Below are 21,586 nucleotides of genomic sequence, written 5' to 3' on the forward strand. Positions count from 1 at the left end.
ATAAATATAAATTCGTGTTTTCAGTTATCGATTGAAAAACTTTTCTAATATTTAAGAAACTATTTTTAATCAGCGACAAATTCCAAATTGTTCTGGTAAACAATCATACACTGTTTTAAGAAAAATTATAATGGAGGAGAAATTTGAGATTTTAAGATTTAAAGACAAATTTAAGAAAGTTTTTGACTTATTCTATGTGCTTTCTATACAAATATTCATCTCTTTTGAAACTGAGACTACTATAACTTTTGAATTTGTAACTTTTTAACTTTAACTATAAGGACAAATATCAAACTTTTTGCGTTATAGTAGTCTCAGTTTGAAAGAATTCAACCAGTAGTATTTTAAAAATTAAAAAAGATAAATGTATCAAAATCTGTGACATAGCCCATTTCTGTAACTTGACCTTAATATAATATTGTCAAAAACAATATAACACTTATTTCTGAAACTCCAGAATCATTATGTGAACAGGCTATGAGTGATATACTGTGTAACTCATCATTTCCTAGATAGAACGTTAATGTCCTACATTATATAAAGACTTTTGGGTAATTAGATCAAACCCAAAATGGGTGAAAAGCTCAGCCCATTTGTTTATTGGGGACAAAAATCGAATATAGTCTCACTAAAAGTGGACTTGAGGGAAGTCATTGTATGTGTTATTAAGATTTAAATCCATATAGCTAATCTGATATTGCATAATTAGGTATAAATTGTAAATTCCCAACAGAAGCATATATCACATACCTCCAAATGCACATCATGTATTATGTGCAAAACGCAGCCATAGAGATTATCTTAAAATGTGCGAGAATATATCCCGTGCTTATGTTTGACATGATTTGCCATTTTGCAATATTGTATTGAACGAAAACATAAAATGTTGTCCTCCATCTGCTATAGACTTTATAACTAAACAAGAAGGGAATTAACTCTTGATGGGTCTTTGCAACATTACAATTACTATACAACAACCCAGTTCAATAACATAATTATTACAATAGAAAATATTTAAGGAATGACTAATATTTTTTCTGTCTATGTAGAAATAACATAAAAAATTTGATGCACACTGAAGGGGGTCTCATTGGGGGGTTCCGATCCCGGATCCCGCTTATGGTTTTGTCCGATTCCCGTATCCCGCTTACACTATGTAAGTAAGCAATTCTCTTTTTTTGGTCATTTCCTGGGTCCCCCAAGGCCTCATTTCCCGTTTTCACGACACAATAAAATGACTTTCACGTCATGCTTACAAAAAATTGTCAATCCCACGTCACGCTTAGACCCCAATGAGACCCACACTGAATAATGCGCGTAGTGGGTTATTTAAGGTTCATCATAACAAATGGACAAATATGGCCGTATTTTCAACTCTAAAACTACTCAGTCATTCAGTGTACAGACTTACCTGTGAAGTTTGAAAAGTTTTAAGGCCTGGCATCCACTAGATATATGAAAGTTAAATGCATTTTGTGCTCCAAAAAGATAAAATCGTTTTTGGATTTTGATGGGCATTTTTTTCCTTCCTGCAGAAGATGTAAAAATAAACAAACACCTGAATTACTTTGATACTGTCCACTCAGATAAACTCTTTAACTCGCCTATACATGTGTAGATATCTATTGTCCATGCCAATCAAGGACAGTCAATACAATTGCAAGACAAACCTGTTCTTACCTGAGAGGGAGCATCTCAAAGTTATATCCCAACTTAGTTTATTTTTACACCTTCTACAGGAAGGAAAAAAAATGCCCAATAAAATCCAAAAAAGATTTCATCTTTCTGATATGCAAAATACATTTAACTTTTATATATATCTAGTGGATGCTAGGCCTTAAAACTTTTCAAACTGCACAGGTAAGTCTGCGCACAAAGTAATTTTTTAGTTAAAAATTCGGCCATATTTGTCCATTTGTTATGATGAACCTTAACAGTGTGCACCACATTTTTTATGTTATTCCGATTAGACAGAAAAAAATATTACAGTCATTTCTTATAATTTAATTCTTAATTCCATTTTAAACCGTAGAAAACCATGAAAAAACATTGATGACGTCACGATCACATGACTAAATTATATCTATGGGCTGATAACAAAATAACGTCAGCCGATCAGAAGACGTGTTACATCCAAAATTAAATTATATATTATTATTTTTACCAAAGAATTCTACCTGGAATATGTTGATAACTTCTATTGCCGCCTCTCGTAATTAACTTTATATAAAATTAAAAATATTAATGGTTTAACTATGAGCTGTACACATAGAACGAATATTTTAATTTTCCTGTACTGGTATATATTGTACGATCATCATCATCAGATTTCCACATTATCTTAAATACGTGTCACATTTAAATACTGCTACATTTATATTTTATCATCTGATGTCATGTAGGATTAAACTTCTCCCCATTCCAATGTTTATCGTTCGTACAATTTAAAAAAATATTGACAGATTCTGCACAAACTTTTTCTGTTTACAGACTATTTTTGAAAGACTATTTTAACCATTTTGCTGTGACGCCTTCATTTAAAGTTATAATGCCAAAGCCATTATTCAGCTTAGAAAGAATTTTGCACTCAACTTGACCCAAATGACAGCTGAAAATTACTGCATACACTATATAAATTCTTACCTTTTGTGTGCCAGTTTGTGCAAAATATTTCCTTAAATATTCATTTAACTTAACTATAAAAAAAAAAGTTAAGAGACCAGAATTTACAGATAACTTAAATTGAATATTCTGTAGATTTTGTTCCATCAATTGGTTTGAAAATTTATTATAACTTGCTTAGCAAAGACAAGTTTGTGAATACTCTGACCACTTTTTTTTTCTTTTCATTTAACATGTTTAAAGATATTATTATATAATATATTTATAAATGTATCTGTTTTTGTTGTCTTGCATAGTCATCTTGCTGAACTTATCCACAATTCCTCTCCCACGTCTGTACCTGACTCAAATTAAACATGGAAAAGAATCTTGGCTTTAATCTCATGCAGTTAAACCAAAGATGAATTTGGTATGACAGAACAGAGGAACTGTTGAGAAACTTAAATTTCTATTATCAAATTCTTCTTTTAATAAATAAGTTCTCAGATTTTTAGAGGCATGAAAGACTGACCAATTCTGTGTGCAATGCATGCAGAACCTGTTACTTGTCACCGTGGACTTACTTGCTATATATAATTTACATATTTCAGGATCCAAAGGTAGATATAACAGAAGATGGTTTGACATTTTGCAGTGAAGGACATGGAGTTCAAGGTCAAAATAGATACCAGTTCCATATAAACTTTTATCTTCCAATAGATCCAGAGGTATTGTCAATTTTATTTGTCTGTGAAATATTGAATTTATATATTATAAAATGAATCAAATCAAATCAAATCAAATATTTTATTATAGTCTCACCTCTCTACATGTACAATACAAACATGAACACAATATACAATGTATATATACAACATGTTTTAATTAAAAGTACAAAACAATCTTAAAAACATTCGAGCGCCACTCTCAAAAGAGTTATGAGAGACTTTTACATAAAAAAGGACAGCTCGTTAAAAATATAAAACATTTTTTATCTATATAAAACATTCTTCCTTTGAATTAAAATATCATGGCAGATTTTGGCCGAATAAAAGCATAAATTTTTATTTGTAAATAAAAATATAAATTTTTCATCATCATTTAAGTCTAAAAAATCAATATTAAAAGAAACTGCTCTAGTAAAAACCTCTTGTCTTGCCTGTGAATATAAAGGGCATTTAAGTAAAACATGTTTCTCATCTTCAATGAGTTTCTGTTGTATACATGAATCATTAAAACAAAATCTATTTTCACTTAAAACCCCTTCATATCTGCCTGTTTCTATTCTAATCGGCGCCACACCACATCGAAATTTAGAAAAGGCGCTTTTATATTTTCCTGGCATATGAACACTTAAATAATGTTCTTTATAATATTCTTGTTTAAATAATCTATATGTACGCAGTTTACTGCGATCATTTGTGTTTAAAACATTACACCATTTTCTCTTGTACATATCAAAAACATTTTTACTAAAAGTACAGTTTATATAAATAAAATTTTCAATATTAAGTTCTCTAAATTTACTATGAACTCTAAAATTCCAGTTTTTAATTTTACTGTTATATATTCTATTTGCCCATAAAAACACTTTTTTATTAAGTCTGGTATCATTCATTTTCAAAAATCTTGACCAATTTCTAAAAATACATGACCATTGTTTAATAATACATGGCATCCAGCCCGTATCTCCATATAATGATAAATTTGGGGTATATTTACCAACACCCATAAAAAATCTCATGGCTCTATTTTTAATTGCATTAATACATGTAAACTCCCTAGCTCCCCATATTGAGGCACCATATTCAATAACTGACATAACCAGTGTATCAAAAAGTTTTGTAAAAATTGAAAACTCAAAACCACCATTAGCTTTACTTTTGGCAATTAACAAACCTAATGCCCTACTGGCAGACTTAGCAACAGCTTTTGCCATATCTATATAATTCAAATATTCATTTAACACTAGTCCCAGATATGTATATTTTTCTACAATATCTATGCTATTATCATTAAACATAAATTGAAACTTTGTTCTTTGTACTGACTGGGGTCTAAAATGAACAATTTTTGACTTGCTTAAATTTACAACAAGATCATTAGTGTTACACCATTGACTTAAAATGTCTAATATTTTTTGTAAATCTTTTTCATTATCACACATAAATACAATGTCATCTGCATATACAAGTACAGAAACAATATCATCATCAAGTTTTATGCCAACATTTAACCTCTTGACCTCATCAATAAGATCATTAATAAAAATATTGAACAAAAGAGGTGATAAAATGCACCCTTGCTTTAATCCTGACTTTACATTGAACCATTCTGTCATATGGCCATTTATTTTAACACATGACTGTACATTATTATAAATAGCATGTAATGCTTTTAACATTTTCGAACTTATACCTAATGACTCAAGTTTGGTGAACAATAAGCCTCTATTAACCCAGTCATAGGCTTTTTTAAAGTCTATAAATGCACAAAAAGTTGAAAGCTTTTTTAATTTTCTGCTTTCAATGATAGTTGTTAATGTATACAAATGGTCAATAGTGCTACGGTCTTTTCTAAAACCATTCTGTTCATCATTTAAACAATCTAAATCATCAAGCTTACTTGTAAGTCTAGCATTAAGTACTCCACAATAAAGTTTATATGATGACGGGGCTAAAGTTATTCCCCTATATGACATAGGATCATGTGGGTCAGAAGTGGACGACTTTGGAATTGGCGTTATCATACCCTTACTCCACAAAGATGGAATTTTACCAGAATCATAACAAATATTAAAAAATACGTGTCAATGCATTCAAAGCAGTATTATTTTTAAACAATTCAACTTGAATATCATCTATGAAAAACAAAAAATAAAATAAGATATATAGATTGTTGTGATAAAAGCAGTAATTAAAAGTTGTGCTCATTGCTAATTGACAAATGTACATGTACAGAAAGCTAATATAAACAATAAATTTTACCTTACAACTGACAGACAAACAAACAAAAATTCAAACACAAGATTTGTTTGTGTTTTATAAAATATCCTTAAAAAAAACAGTTTAAGGTTAAGTAGTTTCAGAATATTCAGTACTTTTCTATATGAATAGAACAAAGACTAGAATAATATTTTTAATGACAGACTTATTTTCAATTTACAGCTTAGGCATGTTAGGCATTCAAATATTTTGATACTGAACAAAAAATGCAGACATTTACATTTGTACAAGAAAAAAAATATAATTGCATTGCATAAAAAACAAGGTTAATAGTACAATATTAAACAGATTTTATATAAAATATATGTTCTTACATACAATATGTAGATAAATTTCATTCAAAAACTGAATTGTGGACATTCACATATGTTAATTTATACTGTAAATTCAGAAAGTATTGCTAGATTTTTATTATTAGGGAAAATGTGACAATATTGAGTATTGCAATAAAAGAAACTCACATTCTAAAATCTGATACATATATCTGTATGCAATTTTTCATACATTTGTATAATTCCAATAATTTTGTACATTCTTCAAAAATCGCAACAATAAATGCACACAATAATTTCTAAATTTACAGTTAATTTCACGTATATTTCAGAATAGTAAATATAGGATTACAGAGAGAGGAATTGATTTCCACATAGCTAAGAGAGGAGCTGAAGTATGGCCGAGGTTGACTGAAGATAAAGTCAAATATGCCTGGTTAAAGATAGACTTTGATAAGGTGTATTATGAAGAATCAGAAGAGGAACCAAATGATAAGGTTTAAATGAATAAAATGAGATACGTGGTAAACATCATTATGTGCAACCCAAAGACAAAAATATTCAAAAGACATTTATAGAGAAACATAAGGCCAACTATGTTGAGCTTTAAATATTGCAGAATTGTTTGAAGTTGCTTATGAATTTAACAGAAACAAAAAAAGACCTGCCATTTTTCCAAATAACAAAAAAAAACATAAAGATATATCTACTAACATGACTAACAAGATCCTAAAATTAAATTTTGAATAGAGGCCAATATTTTTGGAAGGAGGCTGATAAAAGACTTATGCCAGAAATAGCAATTTGTAGTTCAGAGGAAGTAAAAGCTCTCATCTTCATTTTGTTTTTCTGCATCATAGCATTTCATACAAAATGGAGCCTTATTTAGGAAGTTTAATAATCTACTTTAAAAGGTCTCACTGTGACTTTGGGGTGATAGGGCAGAGGTAGGAACACTGTTCCTTTGCTTTTTATGCCCCGTGCATCTGTTCGTACGTCTTGCCGTCTGTGCGTCCGTTCATCCCGCTCCAAACTAAAGTTTTTGGTCAAGGTAGTTTTTGATGAAGTTGAAGTCCACTCAACTTTAAACTTAGTACACATGTTCCCCATGATATGATCTTTCTAATTTTAATGCCAAATTAAAGTTTTGACCCTAAATTCACGGTCCACTGAACATAGAAAATGATAGTGCGAAGTTCAGGTTTAAGTTTTTGGTTAAGGTAGTTTTTGATGATGCTGAAGTCCAATCAACTTGAAACTTAGTACACATGTTCCCTATGATATGATCTTTCTAATTTAAATGCCAAATTAAAGTTTTGAACCCAAATTCATGGTCCATTGAAAATGGAAAATGATAATGCGAGTGGGGCATCCGATGATCCATGTACTATGGACACATTCTTGTTGTATGTATTTTTGTTATGCTTGTACTGATTTTCTGTCCTCCATAGATACCCCATATCCTTTGTTTTTCTTTTAAAGCTGATCTTGAAATTTTCATTTTTTAGTGTGCATATACATTTGGATTGATATAAATCATTTAAAGTTCATCCATATCTGAGTAATTTTCTAGATATTGTTTTTTTCTTTTGTGTCGTGTAATTGTTTTTCCGTATATGTTTATTTATACACATTTCCGTTTCTTACATTATATCTTTATCGATTATTTTTATTTCTTTTAGATGAGCAATGAAGAAGAAATGATGAAACAGTTAGAAAAGGAATTGAAGTCAATAGAATCAGGTTACTTATTATTATCCTACTTACAAAGATCAGTAAAAAGTTCAGGTTTAAGCAATTAAGGGCATACGATACAGTAGAGATCCCTCGTTGATTTTTTCTTAAAATTTTGATAGAAGGTCAATTTCAATGTGTACTTTTCAAATATGCAAAGAAAAATGTACCTTCATGACTTACTTTTCGAGATAATTTGGTTTGAAATTTGCATATTTGGAAGAAAATCCCTGAAATTTCATAAATTATGACTTTTAAAGAAAGTAACGATACTTTTGAACGAAAAGTCATAACTTCATCGTTTTTTTTGTAAAATATTCCCTTGATCCGTGGCATCAACCTGCTGAAATAAGTTTAAGGTTATATCAAATCATCTTGTTCCGGATTTAGAGTGCTATATCCGAAATAAAGAAATTGACCATATTTTTGCGTCTTTTCGGAAGTGCAGAAAAAATTTGATCGTTGAATTTTTCCTGAAATTTTGGCCGAGTATTCTTGAAACACTACTTGATTGATTGCAAAAGAAAAAAAATGGGGTCCATGTGCTTGTTTTTTCGATAAAAGCCATAAACCTTAATTTTTTACGACGTCTGTCAGTATGGCGCTAAATAACGTTAAATTAAGTTTTAATCGCAACCACGTCGTGTACTCATTCCCGCCGTACACGAGTTCGCTGTCAAGTATATGCAGGTGTTTTTCAAAGCGTTGTTACTTATCATAAAAAATTATAAGATGGTTAATCATAAAATTGAAAAACATTTGTGCTAAACATTTACGAAACGAACTTTGAACAGGATCCTTTTCATAATAAAAAAAAACTATATAAAAGGATTCTATATCAGATTGCTTTGTCAGATGTACAGCAAAAAAGAAAATCAGATAGAAGTATACAGGTGCATCTCCGTCCAACATAAGTTCTAAATTGCTTCATGTACTGTAAGAGGATAGACAACATTATTGACATGACAACATGTGAACCAACTATAATTTAAGTGAGGCGATACTATAAATTGATAACAGTATTACCTTCAACAATGACAAATCCGATACCGTATCGTCAACAGGACTTTAAAAGGTCCCGACGTATTTTGATTTTTTTTTACATTCAAAAGATAATCATCTCTCAAATTTTAATTATAAGCAATACTTCTTGTTTTATAGTATAAAGAGCTGGTTTCATTTGTACAATTTAACTCATGCCATTATTGCCTCAATCGACCGAAAATGAGGTTGTAATATAATTGTTCATAGGAAGTACAGCAGCCGATATAAGAGAATAACATTGCACGATGTCTTTATCAATAGATAAGTTACATAACCCTTTTTACGGCGTATACGTATGAATATTGGCGTACTTGTTTGTCTAGAAGAAGAGCTATATCTAAAGTGTGTCTCATTGGGGTCGAAGCGTGACGCGGTATTGCCGATTTTTTGTAAGAGTGACAAGTGAAAATCAAATTTTTTTGTCGTGAAAACGGGAAATGAGGTCTAGCAGGACCAGGGAAATCACAAAAAAAATGAGAAACACTTTGCTCGTCTGTCCGATTGTCTAACTATACGACGAGTTTTAACGTGTTTACACTTTCTGATCTGTCTGTCTGCAATTAGTGTACATTTGCCGATAATTCAATTTTTATCTCTCAATACATTGAAGTACAATAGGGACATACTTATACAAATAGGAAGACATAGTATGATTACCAATGAGGCAAATCTCAACCAGAGACCAAATGGCTAAACGACTATAGGACATCGGACGGCCTTCAACAATGAATGAAACCCATACCGCATAGTTAACTATGAAAGGTCCCCTATAAAGCTACATGACAAATGCAAAAAAACTCAAACAGAAAACTTACGGCCTGATTTAAGTACAAAACAATGAACAAATTCAAATATGATGAACAATACCAAACAACACCATTTAAATACAAGCCCTTTTACCAGCATGTGAACGGGCGTTTTCTTCTTTTGGTCTTTTACATCCAGTTTCATATACATAAATAATAACTAACGTGTGACAATTCTGTATCTATTGGTTATATTTTGCTTAAATTCAAACCAAAAACAACACCAATACATTTTTTTGAAATCTTTTTAACGGATTTTTATTGACAGATTTTTTACATACACATACAGTATCATATGTTTTTAAAATATCACTTAAAATCGGCAATTTTTTTTATGTGCCAATTTCAAGTCAAGAAAAGGATGAGACACTCTCTTTGTTTATTATTTTATTTATGAATATGTGTGTTATACGAACTTGTCCACCAATGAGGGTCTCGCACATGCAGTCGGTTTTGTTATTTCATTGATAGTCTGTTTTATTTGGCCTTACAATGACACTTCTCCGTAAAATTTGGAGGCTGCCAAATGCAAAACAAAAAAAAACAAAAAAAGACACAAACTTAATAATTTTGATTCCGATGTTTTTCAATTCAAGATATTGTTATATTTCGACTTCATTATCAATAAATGAAAATAACTGTTCTCGTCATGAAAAATATTGCACAGCTGTACAACACGCCGTAGTTATGACTTATGTGCATGGATTTCAACACCAGACCCGATTCAGCCATCATATTTTGATATTTTTTTTTCATTAATCACGGGTTCATACGTTTACTCATTTCTTTAAGTTTCATTAAAATAATGTTTGGATGTCATAAAAGTGCAATTAAATATTTGCCACTGGACGTTAAGCCGCTACCAATACTCATAATTAGCTATTGCAGGTCGTTTTGTTCCGAATTGTGTTATTGGTAAAATGTTTTTCAGTATGTTACAGTTTAAGCAACGAATAGTAAGATAGACCCAATTCCTTGCATTTTTCTTTCTCTACGCTGAGCAGATTCCGCTCGGCCGTGCTGGTTTTGCAGTTATTCAGTGCCACCACAATTCTTTTTCCGTCTTTCCATGTTATACTGTCAGTACTCTCTTCTGTGTCTATCAACATTTCTTCAATTTCGTCATGCAAAATTGTATTTGAATTGATTTATTTTTGTACATCTCAAGTATTTTCTTTAATCTCACTGCTTTTCGGCGGATTTCTCCGTCTTTTAGAAACGGCATGGCCACTTTTTTAGCAGGTACTTTTTTGAAATTCCCACAATCGAAATTAATGACGTCAGTGAATATTCCGCAAAATATGACTTCTTGTAGAGCGACTTCGCGAAATATTAACGTTTTTATTAGAAACATCGCGAAATTACAACGTCCTGGTTACTAACGTCGCGAAAACAACACGAACAGTTTTGAAAACGTTATTATCTGCCCCTGCTACTGTATCGTATTCCCTTAAACAAGAAAAAGACAAGACAGTAGAGCAATTTATATTGCCTATTTTATGTAGGCAAATTAAGCAGTGTTGAAGCATCAATTTAATGACAGAAAAATAGACACAATCAGGATTTCAATCCAGATACATGTATATAACTATAATACATCTCTCAACATAACGTTACTGCAACTAAAAAATTTGAGATAATGACACTATTCCTTTTTTATCACAGCCTTGATCTTCAAATTCCACACTTAGCAGGTGTGCTCTAATATCGATTGAGTAGGATTGTCAGTTTTCCCATTGAAGGTCAGAGTTTCTCCTCCATCAATAAAAAACTGATCTTCACAAAAAAGCACAATAATGCTGAAAGTGGCATTGAACACTAATCAATCAATGAATCAATAAAAAATATTACTCTTTAGAACAAGATAAAGAATATAATAATCATTTATTACGTCTATGTAAATTAGATATATAGACCTCATATACTGTGGATTCATTTATTTGATATGGGTAGTATTTTTATTGGTTATTTAATTTTGTGGTATTGGCAAAGTCTGCATACATGCTGATAGCAGATTTGTCATTCGTTGAAGTTTTAATTTCATGGCTCACATATACCCATGAAATCCAAGAAAATTAGTATACAACAAAGAATAATGAATACACTATATTATATATACAGTCTGATCATATTTAAGTAGATATTACAAGATATTTCATATAAAACCATATTGACAAAAGAAAAGAAAATTAATGTGTTCAGTTTTATAGTCTATTATATTTTACAATCGTGTATCAGTCAAATAATTTTTCATTCTTTATTTTTTATTTTTTAGATGTTCCAGATTTTAAAATAGGTTACCTGTTCTTGTATAATTTGTTCCAGTTTGTAGGGTTTACATATATAACTGTTGCCTTGATAGTCAAGTACACGAGGCTTGGTGAGGGTAAGTAACCTATATAAATGTTGCCTTGATAGTCAAGTACACAAGGCTTGGTGAGGGTAAGTAACCTATATAAATGTTGCCTTGATAGTTACTGTGGAGTCATTTATTTTAGTGGATTTAAATTTTCATGGATTGCTAAAAACTTGCATATTCATGAATATTTTATTTCATGGTTTTGCCAATCTCTGTATACAAACCTATTGAAATTATGTAATTCGTTGAAGATTTGAATTCATGGTTAACCTGTTCCCACGAAACACATGAAAATTGGTATTAAACGAATAATAATGAATCTACAGTAAGTAATCTCTTCATAGATACTTGACTCAATATAGCCTTTTTGTGCTGATGTGGCATCAAGTAATCACCTATCAATCAATCATCATAGACACCAGGATTAAAATTTTGTATGCTAGACACATGTGTCTACAAAAGACTCTTGAGATCAGTTACTAAGAATCACAAGGGTTAAAAAGTCAGATAAAGTACGAAGTGGAAGAGCATTGAGGACCCAAATTCCCAAAGGTTTTGTTATATTCAGTTAAGGAACTTTACTGGGTAGAAAATCCTAATTTTTTTTAAATTCACATTTTTATAATCAGTTCATATATATTATGATGACAATATCAATGTTCCCTGAAATTTTAAAGAGAATCGGATATTGTGAAGGAAGACAATCTTTTCACATTTAAAAAAAAAAGTGTAAACAATTCAAGTACATTTGAAAAGGTGTTCAGTAAAAAATCAGGATCTGTTAATTATCAGTATTTATTAATTATATGAATACAAAAGTGTCAGGGTCGTTGAAATTTTACAGATAACAGATTACATAAAAGTAATATGCAATTGGTTTTATCTTTTAGTATGAACATTTGTGGAAACTATAATTTTCAGAAATTTGACAAATTTTGATTTTGAAACATGTCTACCAAATTTATACTTGAAAGAGCTTATATGCTAATGTGATGCATCAGCATGATCAGTATCTTATAAATGTAGGTCGGTCACTTATACCTTCATTATATACTTCATGACTAAGTAAGATAATTGCGCAACATCTTAAATTGTGTAGGTATAGCATTTTGAAGAGTAGTCAGCATTCAAAAGGAGTAAATTGTTCATTACACATTTCTTAACTTTGTTTGTGTTTTATGTTCAAGTTAATAAATAGTAAATGATTATGATAGTCTGAAATTATATTCTGAAAACAATTCCCTTAATAAAGTAACTAATTTTAGCTGCATTGAAGACTGGATTTGATACAGTAGGAACACAATTAATGGTAGTGCAAGCTGTAGCTGTCATGGAAATTGTTCATCCTCTGCTGGGCATTGTCAAAACTAGTGCTATAGCTCCATTTTTACAGGTATGTTTATCCTAAAATTAGACTTTTCAAAATTGAGCTAAAATACTGTTTTTACATTTTAACATGTTCAATCGATCAAAAATGTTGAAAAAAAAGTATAATCACAAAAATACTGAACTCAGAGGAAAATCAATTCGGAAAGTCCATAATCACATGGCAAAATCACATAACAAAACGCATCAAAAACGAATGGACAAGAACTGTCATATTCCTGACTTGGTACAGGCATTTTCAAATGTAGAAAATGGTGGATTAAACCTGGTTCTATAGCGCTAACCCTCTCACTTTAATAACAGTCTCATTAAATCCGTTATATTTACATGATGCGTTAAATAAACAGTCATATGTTTAGAAAAATTCTGGTCAAAGTACTTTAGGGTTTAAAGCTTAAGGGAAAGAAGATTTATTCCTAGGACAATAGTGTTTTTACATGTTAACATGTTCAATCGATCAAAATTGTTGAAAGTGATATATGTAGAAAAAATTATGGTCAAAGTTCTTTTGGGTTTTAAGGGTAAGAAGATTTATTCCTGGAAACAATAGAAGTAATGCTGTTGTAAAATTGAAAAGAAGACGAAACATGTATATGTACTTAGATATAGGAAGATATTGTATGAGCACCAATGAGACAACTCTCCATCCAAGTCACAATTTATAAAAGTAAACCATTATAGGTCAAGGTACTACCTTCAACAATGTATATAATTTTTGAATGTCTCTGTCTATATAAAGAACGTGTGAATATAAGGTTATTTTGGACAAACCTGTCAATTATTCTGACACAAAAATGAATTGATATTGTTCTTATTTTATTTTTAGGACCAATTGGCCACTTATCCAAGTACAACCCCTTCTATAAATTCTTGGATCGAAAAAAGCTGTTTTAATTGTGGTTAAATTTTGATTGTTTGATAATCAAAGTCACTTTAAATAAATTATATATCTTATATTTTGTTCCAATTTTGATCTTTTCTAAGTCTAAAATACTAATTAAGATGATCTAGACAATATAATAACTGTTCCAAATATTGCATGTGATGATAAATTTTTATATTTTTAGGTGTTGGGGAGAAATTTTAGTTTATTTGTAATACTTTATCACGAGCCAAGGTTACATACAGCACCAGCTGTGTTCTGTCTATTTTTTGTCTGGAGTGCCATTGAATGTTTCAGGTGAGGAAAGAAAAAATTAGTATCTCTGCTTATGTAAAACAATACGACTAACTCACTGATCAGATATGTCATACAATATAACTAGCTAGCTGATCAGATATGAACTGATTTATACTTTTCCAAAAAAAATAACCAAAAACAAACAATCAAAAGATTTAAAAAGGTTTCTGTCAATCAGCCCTTTTCAAACAAATTTCTTCAGTAAGTTCATTTATTATTTTAGTCAGAATTTATCCTTATATGAAATTATTGTCAAACCAATCAATTCCAAATTTTAGAGATATGAAACAGAAAGGAGCTATTTAGATGACCTGTGCAAAACAAAAATGTGTGTTCAAATTTTAAAATTAAAGATGTGATAATTTCAAACACAGAAACAATGTATTTATTTTAAAGATCTAGCTTTGGTTAAAAATTGGTTTATTTGATATTGTTGTTTTTCAGATATCCATTTTATATGTTGTCAACACTAGGTAAAAAGATTGGTTTTATAACATGGCTGAGATACACAGCATGGATTCCTCTGTATCCATTAGGAATATTATTAGAAGGTAATAGAAGTTTTTTTGCTTTTATGATTTATGGCTGTCAAACACTGAACTGACACATTCTTGCGGTACCATTGGTAAAATCTGGTTATAAATGCTGTTCAGTTTTATGTTAATTTAGATTCATATTGTTCTGGAACTTCGTTGTAACACGATGGACATATTGCACACTGAAACGGGCCGAGGAGTCAAGTCTTCAATCATCGAAGGCCATACATATCAAAATGTAAGTGTCATGAAACATACATTGTAACAACATATCTACTAATGTACCATAGAATTGTGGAAAGCCAGAGTCACCACGGATTCTATTGTCAAAACACAGAACGAGCATAACCATGTGGCAGATGTCCAACAGACAGAGGCTAAATAACTACGGGTACGGTCAAGGAAAAGTCCGGAGAGGTATCTTGTAGGCCTTCTTCTACCTCCCTGTGATGAGCAGAGAACAAGTCATATACAACAGTAACATGTTATGATTGATAATTCATTAACTTTGTACAAGTGGCTAACGGAAGGGGTCTATAATGAATGGAAAATAAAATGACATTGATGAAGAGATCTCTCATTAGCACTCATACCACATCTTCTTATATCTGTTCACTTGTAATTTACCTGTAAAAAAATTGGCGCAAATGAAAGTAAAAATCGGCGCAAATGAAAGAAAAAATCGGCGCAAATGAAATGCAGATCGGCGCAAATGCAAAACACTGACACAGTTAGCTATGAAGCTAATCTTCCTTGAGGCCCTCATGAAATACAATGAAATATAACAAACAATTACAAAATATCAAACAAACACACATACATGAATAATGAAATAAAAAAATACTTCAATCGATGCAAGATGTTTGAAGACGTTAACAGCTACAGGTCATACTGTATATTAATCTATCAAAGGCCTGGGAAAACAAAATGTAAACAAGTGAAAAAAAACAACAAACAGCTTGATAAAATCTGAAGAAAAAAACTGTTGTGGCAGACAACAATTGGCTCACAGGCTTCTGAATGAAGACATGCATACCATACAGAATGTAGTGTGGTTAATATGACAATAAGAAGATGGAGTATGATTGCCAATGAGATGGCTGACCACCAAATAATGTAAAGCTAGCAACTATAGGACAACATACGGCAGGACTTTCAAAAAATATTTGAGCCAGCCGGACATTTTTTGTCTTATCCCATTTTAATCCATAACGACTAAGTAACAAAAGGCAATTATGTAAATTGGTTGGCCATCATATAACCAATGATCGAAATTAAAAAACAATGTTAAACTTTACTTTGATATAATTCCATGTTCTGTAAAATTGTCAGTGCATCTTTCAAAATGTGCAAAATCAGCGTACTTATATACTCTTCATTTGTGCAAAATAACATTGTCAAAAGCTTTACTTTCGTTTTTAAAAAGCACATTTTCCTTATACTGGATGTTGACTTGACAATGATAAAACATGGACCAGAGACGCATACGTAAAATCCTTGTACATTTTTAAAGCACGATTGAGTGTAAGAAGCTCTTTTTTGTTATTTCTTCAAGAAAATACTTGAAAAGAATGTAAGATAAAGGTATCAATGATAATTTTAGCATTTTTAAAGAAATTAGAATGCATAATTAAATTTCCCACTTGTGCACATGTGTACTTGTTCAAACGTGGTTCTGTTGATTTTTCATTTAAAACCTTTTAAATTTTTTCATCAAAACATATTTAAATGCGTATATCTGATAATTTTAATCTTTTTGGCTGAATTAATTATAGATGCAAACTGCTTAAATGTAAGAAAATAACTTTGAATAGACTGATCAAGGTCTGATACAAAATAGTTAACCTGTCACCTCAACAGATAAATTTCAGCTGTTCTTGATTAAAATGAAACTGTAATTAAGGGGATGGGTAGTTTTGATGGTGTGTTCCCATTTCGCCTTAGTTGTGAATTCCAGGTAAAAAAGGTAAAAAAAATACTAAGGCGATATGGGAATTGAACTAAGGCGAAATGTGAATTTAGATAAAAATGTTAAAGTGTTTTTATAACAATGTAAATAACATGTAATTAGGGAAGTGTTGAATTTTTATTTTAATATTTTTAATTCAATGCAATATTTTATTGAAGTCTCATCTCTCAATAATATATAATACAACATTACATTAAATGTAAAAATATATAAATATAAAAAGAGAGCCATTCTGTACAGAACTACGTGAAACTATAACATTAAAAATTATATAAAGAATGCATCTATTATAAAACATTAACATTATATTCCTTAAATAAAAATGACAATTTTTATGATTTACAGTTGTGAAATCAGAAACAATCTCCTATAAAAACAATTGTCAGGAAAGTTGCTTCTCTTGAAATATTGTTTGTTTCATTTTAATAATAAAAGTTGCAATTTGAGAAATTTTATGCAATTTACATTTAAAATTATGCTGATTATATACAATAAGGAAAATCCATGATATAAGTATACAATGTCTTGACTTCTCCAAGATTGGCCCAAACTACCAATTAAAGTTACCATGGCCTAGACCCTTAATGAGACTACACCAAAAAAAATGCCTTCATTCGAAAGCAAGAGATAAACACTCTACATAACAGACAAAAACTGTCCCACAAATACCAAATACTAGACTAAAATTCATGCCCTGGAAAGCGCACCATAGAGAGATGCCTGCACCAAATTAACGTGCAATTATGACATGGATAGAAGGCATATACCCACAACCAACCTGCATGGAACCATCACAAGAACGAGGACAAACAATCACTTAGAGGGCTGACATAACAAGCTGAAAAATAGGGAAATAAATTTTAGGACTAAGACATGTCTAAGAATGGTCTTACAACATATCTTAGGAGGTTCATAGGCTTAGTGGGTTTTTCAAAGTGGTCCTTACTTAGAATGACTTAAAGTTGGTCATAAAGTTAGGACTGCACAAGAGGTGTCTTATGATGGTCTTAGGATAGTCAGGGACAGCAATTTACAAAAAAGTTAACATGCTCTGTCTACATGTTTTGCTGCAATTATAATTTGAATGTATAATATTTATCTTTATTCTATTTATTGAAATATGAAATATTTCTTACAGATTTTTCATCTTTAATAAGAAACAACAAGACTTTGTTTCATTTACAAAATATATCATATAAGTGGAAAAAGTACAAGTATAATGGCAGATTTTTACATTAAAATAACAAATATCAAGTAATTGCAATACAAACAAAAAGTAACTTAATTCCATTGTTTACACAAGTTCCCATTTCGCCTTAGTTAATTATCTTTTACCTGAAAATTTGTACTAAGGCAAAATGGGATTAAATTTATATAAAGATTTTGACAGCTAAGGCGAAATGAGAATAAGCCGTTTTGATAGTACTTAATCATCCTGTCACTTTTATGACCGGAAATGTGTGCCTGTTTAAGGCAAAATTTAGGGTAAAATAAATCACATAAAATGTTAAAATGACCGTCTCGTAGGAAAGCCTTGAAAACTGAAATGAAGATGACCATTTCATGCTTATCCCAGACTGACAATGTCCCGTAAATTTATAAATGTCTGTAATAAATGCCCATTTTGAAAGCCATGGCATAATGCCTTCAGCAGAATGACAATGATCTTTATAGTAGGATATTTAGAATAGAGAAAATAAGAAAGAAAATTACAAACATAAGATAGGAAAAAAGTGGAGGAAATATTATATATCAAGTTTAGTATTCCAGTATATCATGCTGTTTGTTTTTGTTTACAGGTACAGTTGGTATTATGGCTATACCTTTATATGAAGATACCGAGATGTTTACATTACAATTACCTAACTCTGCCAACATGGCATTCTATTTCCCATATTTACTACATGTTTACCTCTTCCTTCTTTTATTTGGTGAGTACATATGTATATTGTTTTATTAAAACTTATATACATTTTTCAATTGGTTATATTTCAGGCATGTTAAGATAGAGGTTTACTACAAGTAATATTCATATACACCAAATATAGTTGACCTACTGCTTATAGTATCCAAAAAACACATGTATCCACAAAAATTTGTGAATGAACAATTAAAATGAGATCAATTGCAGATGAAGCCTGCCATGTTTACCTTACAATCAATATAGTTGACCTCACCTGTTACTTACAGCATAGGAAAAACAAACAAAACTAGGAATACTTTACATTGAACATTGAAAGTTATCCACAGTCATACTTGTGTATTCTTACACGTTGTGTTATTTTATCAGAAACTGGGCTTTCAGAAGTTTAGAAAAGTTTCATATGAGCATGTTATACCATGTGTTTTCACATACATTGCTTATCAAAATTTTGTTTATAGAGATTACAGCAGGGTTTTTATTTGTGAGCAATGACTAATAGATCAATGTGTTTAACTTGAATAAAATATGTACCAGTTAACTCTATTACACAAACATCTTTCTATGTTTAAATTAAATTTCAGGAGGCTACCAGTTGTTGAATTACATGTATAGTCAGAGGAAAAAAGTAATTGGTGTTGAAAGAAAAAAGAAATCAGCATAAAGTATTGAACAAAGACTTATTTTTGTGACTTTTGTTGTGAAAACTGTCAGTATTTGTTTGAAAGCATGTAAATCCAGCATTTATAGATCATTCATTTTTTTGTTGAAAACATTTGCAAAAGTCCTGTCATTTGCATGTACAGGGTATTCTTTAAAATTTATTTGAAAGAGAATGCTGTAAATTTCTAAGCATTTTAGTTGTTAATGTGCAGTAATACAAAGATTATGTTTTTTTAAATTAACATGTTTATGCAGAAAACTTAGAAGATATTCTCATTTGTGCAAGTTTGGATAGACATTATTCATATATGAACATAATTATGGAATGTTTTTATCATAATTCATATTTTGTGTGAAAGTTACTTAATTTGGTGTAATCTGCATGAATGTGATATATGTGACAGAATTTTAATTGTTGTTCAAGTGTTGAAACCTTGTTTATTTGATAAGATGAGCATGGGAATATGATTGCCCATTAGAGATAGGTATTTTTACAGTATAATGATTTTGTTGAATTTGTAAACTATGTGATCATATATATATCTTTGACACAATAAATTTGATGAAACATTTTGAATTGTAGACATTTTACTTAGCTCACCTGGCCCAAAGGACAAGTGTTAGCTTTGTCCATCACTTGGCATCATCTTAGCTTTTCTGAAAATATTCCACGTTTTGTCTTTAATAAATGCATGTTTTTATTAATTGTTATTGGCTTTTAACTAACTGTCAGGAACCGGAGTACCCTCAGATTTTACTTAGGTGTCTTTATACAACCACGAATAATAACAATAACTTGTGTTTAAGTGTATGAATCTCTCTGAAATTATATCATAAGTTTCCATACCACAATGGGATGGTTAGGCTTGACTTTGAGGGGTTATGGCTCAAACCATTTAGGAATTGGGGGGAATAAAAGGAGGAAAAACCAAGGGTTTCATGGTTAAGGGGGCTCCTGGGTATAAATGATTTTTTTTTTCTAATTTAGGATTTCGCTATATTTTTTCATAAATGAACTTTATCATATACTTAAAAGAAAAATGAATTAAAAAAATGGGGTCACCATAATTTAAGCTAAAATCTGCCTCTGGAAGAACCATACATTTTTGTTAATGTCCTTTTTTTCTGTAGAACTAATAGGAGAAAAAGAGGAAATATCGAACTAAAAAAATAACCTAATATAAGAAATCGCTTAAATTTTTCAATTATTTAGTTTATGTACAGCTTATTTGAAAACAATAATAAAAAATATAGGTCACTGATGAGTTAAAAAAGATATTTCAAATTCAAGGCCAAAAAATGGCATTTTTGCACCAAAGGGAGATAATTTGGAGCTTTTTCAATTTTTAAAGTCATCTGGGGCCAAACCAAATCATTTTTTGGGGTTGTTTTTTGTACCATATCATAAAGTAACAACTAATAGTGTAATAAATAAAATTTGTAATGAAAAAATAAAGGTTTAATTTTTTGCTAAAATTTTTGTACCCACGAGCCACCTTAATGGACAATAAAGACAATTTTAAAGCAGTGTAAGGGAGGTAATCCAATTACATTTTAAGAACAATGTATTTAAAAGGGTAATTATGGTCAATTCGCAACAGCAAAGTGTATTGCACAAAAGCAAAAAAAATAATATAAATTCAAATCAAATAACCAATTCTAAGTTCCTTGACTACAGTTATTCTGTGTCATTATGTGTCGAATATTTAATTACAATCCAAATTCAGACCTGTATTAAGTGCCAATATTGTGTCCATTTTTGCCCCAACTGTTCAGGTTTGGACCTCTGCTGTTGTATCCAGCTGCATTCAGCAAAGCAATTTATTATAGTTTGTTCTTATGTTGTTCTGTTGCACAACTGTCCCAGGTTTTGTTCAATGTTATGTATATAAATCAGGCCATGTGTTTTCCTCGAATTGTTTACATTTGTCATTTCAGAGTCTTTAAAAGCTGACTATGGAAGGATTTACACATTGTTGAAGGCTGTATGGTGACCTATAGTTCTTAATTTCTGTGGTCTCTTGGCATGGACCATAACTCCAGAATTGCTAAAATGATACTCGTCATGTAAAACTTGACCACTATTTTGCCATAAGTAACAGCATATTAA

The 21,586-nt window shown here is 30.6% G+C and overlaps 1 protein-coding gene across 1 annotated transcript; it reads left to right on the top strand.

Moving 5' to 3' along the window:
• The first annotated feature begins 560 nt into the window (after positions 1 to 560).
• Positions 561 to 20,053, top strand: LOC134715481 (very-long-chain (3R)-3-hydroxyacyl-CoA dehydratase 3-like). The gene is made up of 10 exons (XM_063577683.1): positions 561 to 655; positions 3,213 to 3,329; positions 6,211 to 6,375; positions 7,561 to 7,621; positions 11,738 to 11,848; positions 13,087 to 13,214; positions 14,275 to 14,387; positions 14,832 to 14,938; positions 18,692 to 18,823; positions 19,398 to 20,053. Exons 1-10 carry the CDS (start codon positions 572 to 574, stop codon positions 19,475 to 19,477), a joined length of 1,098 nt encoding a protein of 365 aa, XP_063433753.1. The 5' UTR covers positions 561 to 571; the 3' UTR covers positions 19,478 to 20,053.
• Positions 20,054 to 21,586: the final 1,533 nt, after the last annotated feature.

This window comes from Mytilus trossulus, chromosome 4 (genome assembly GCF_036588685.1).
Source record: "Mytilus trossulus isolate FHL-02 chromosome 4, PNRI_Mtr1.1.1.hap1, whole genome shotgun sequence".
Taxonomy (NCBI): Eukaryota; Metazoa; Mollusca; class Bivalvia; order Mytilida; family Mytilidae; genus Mytilus; species Mytilus trossulus.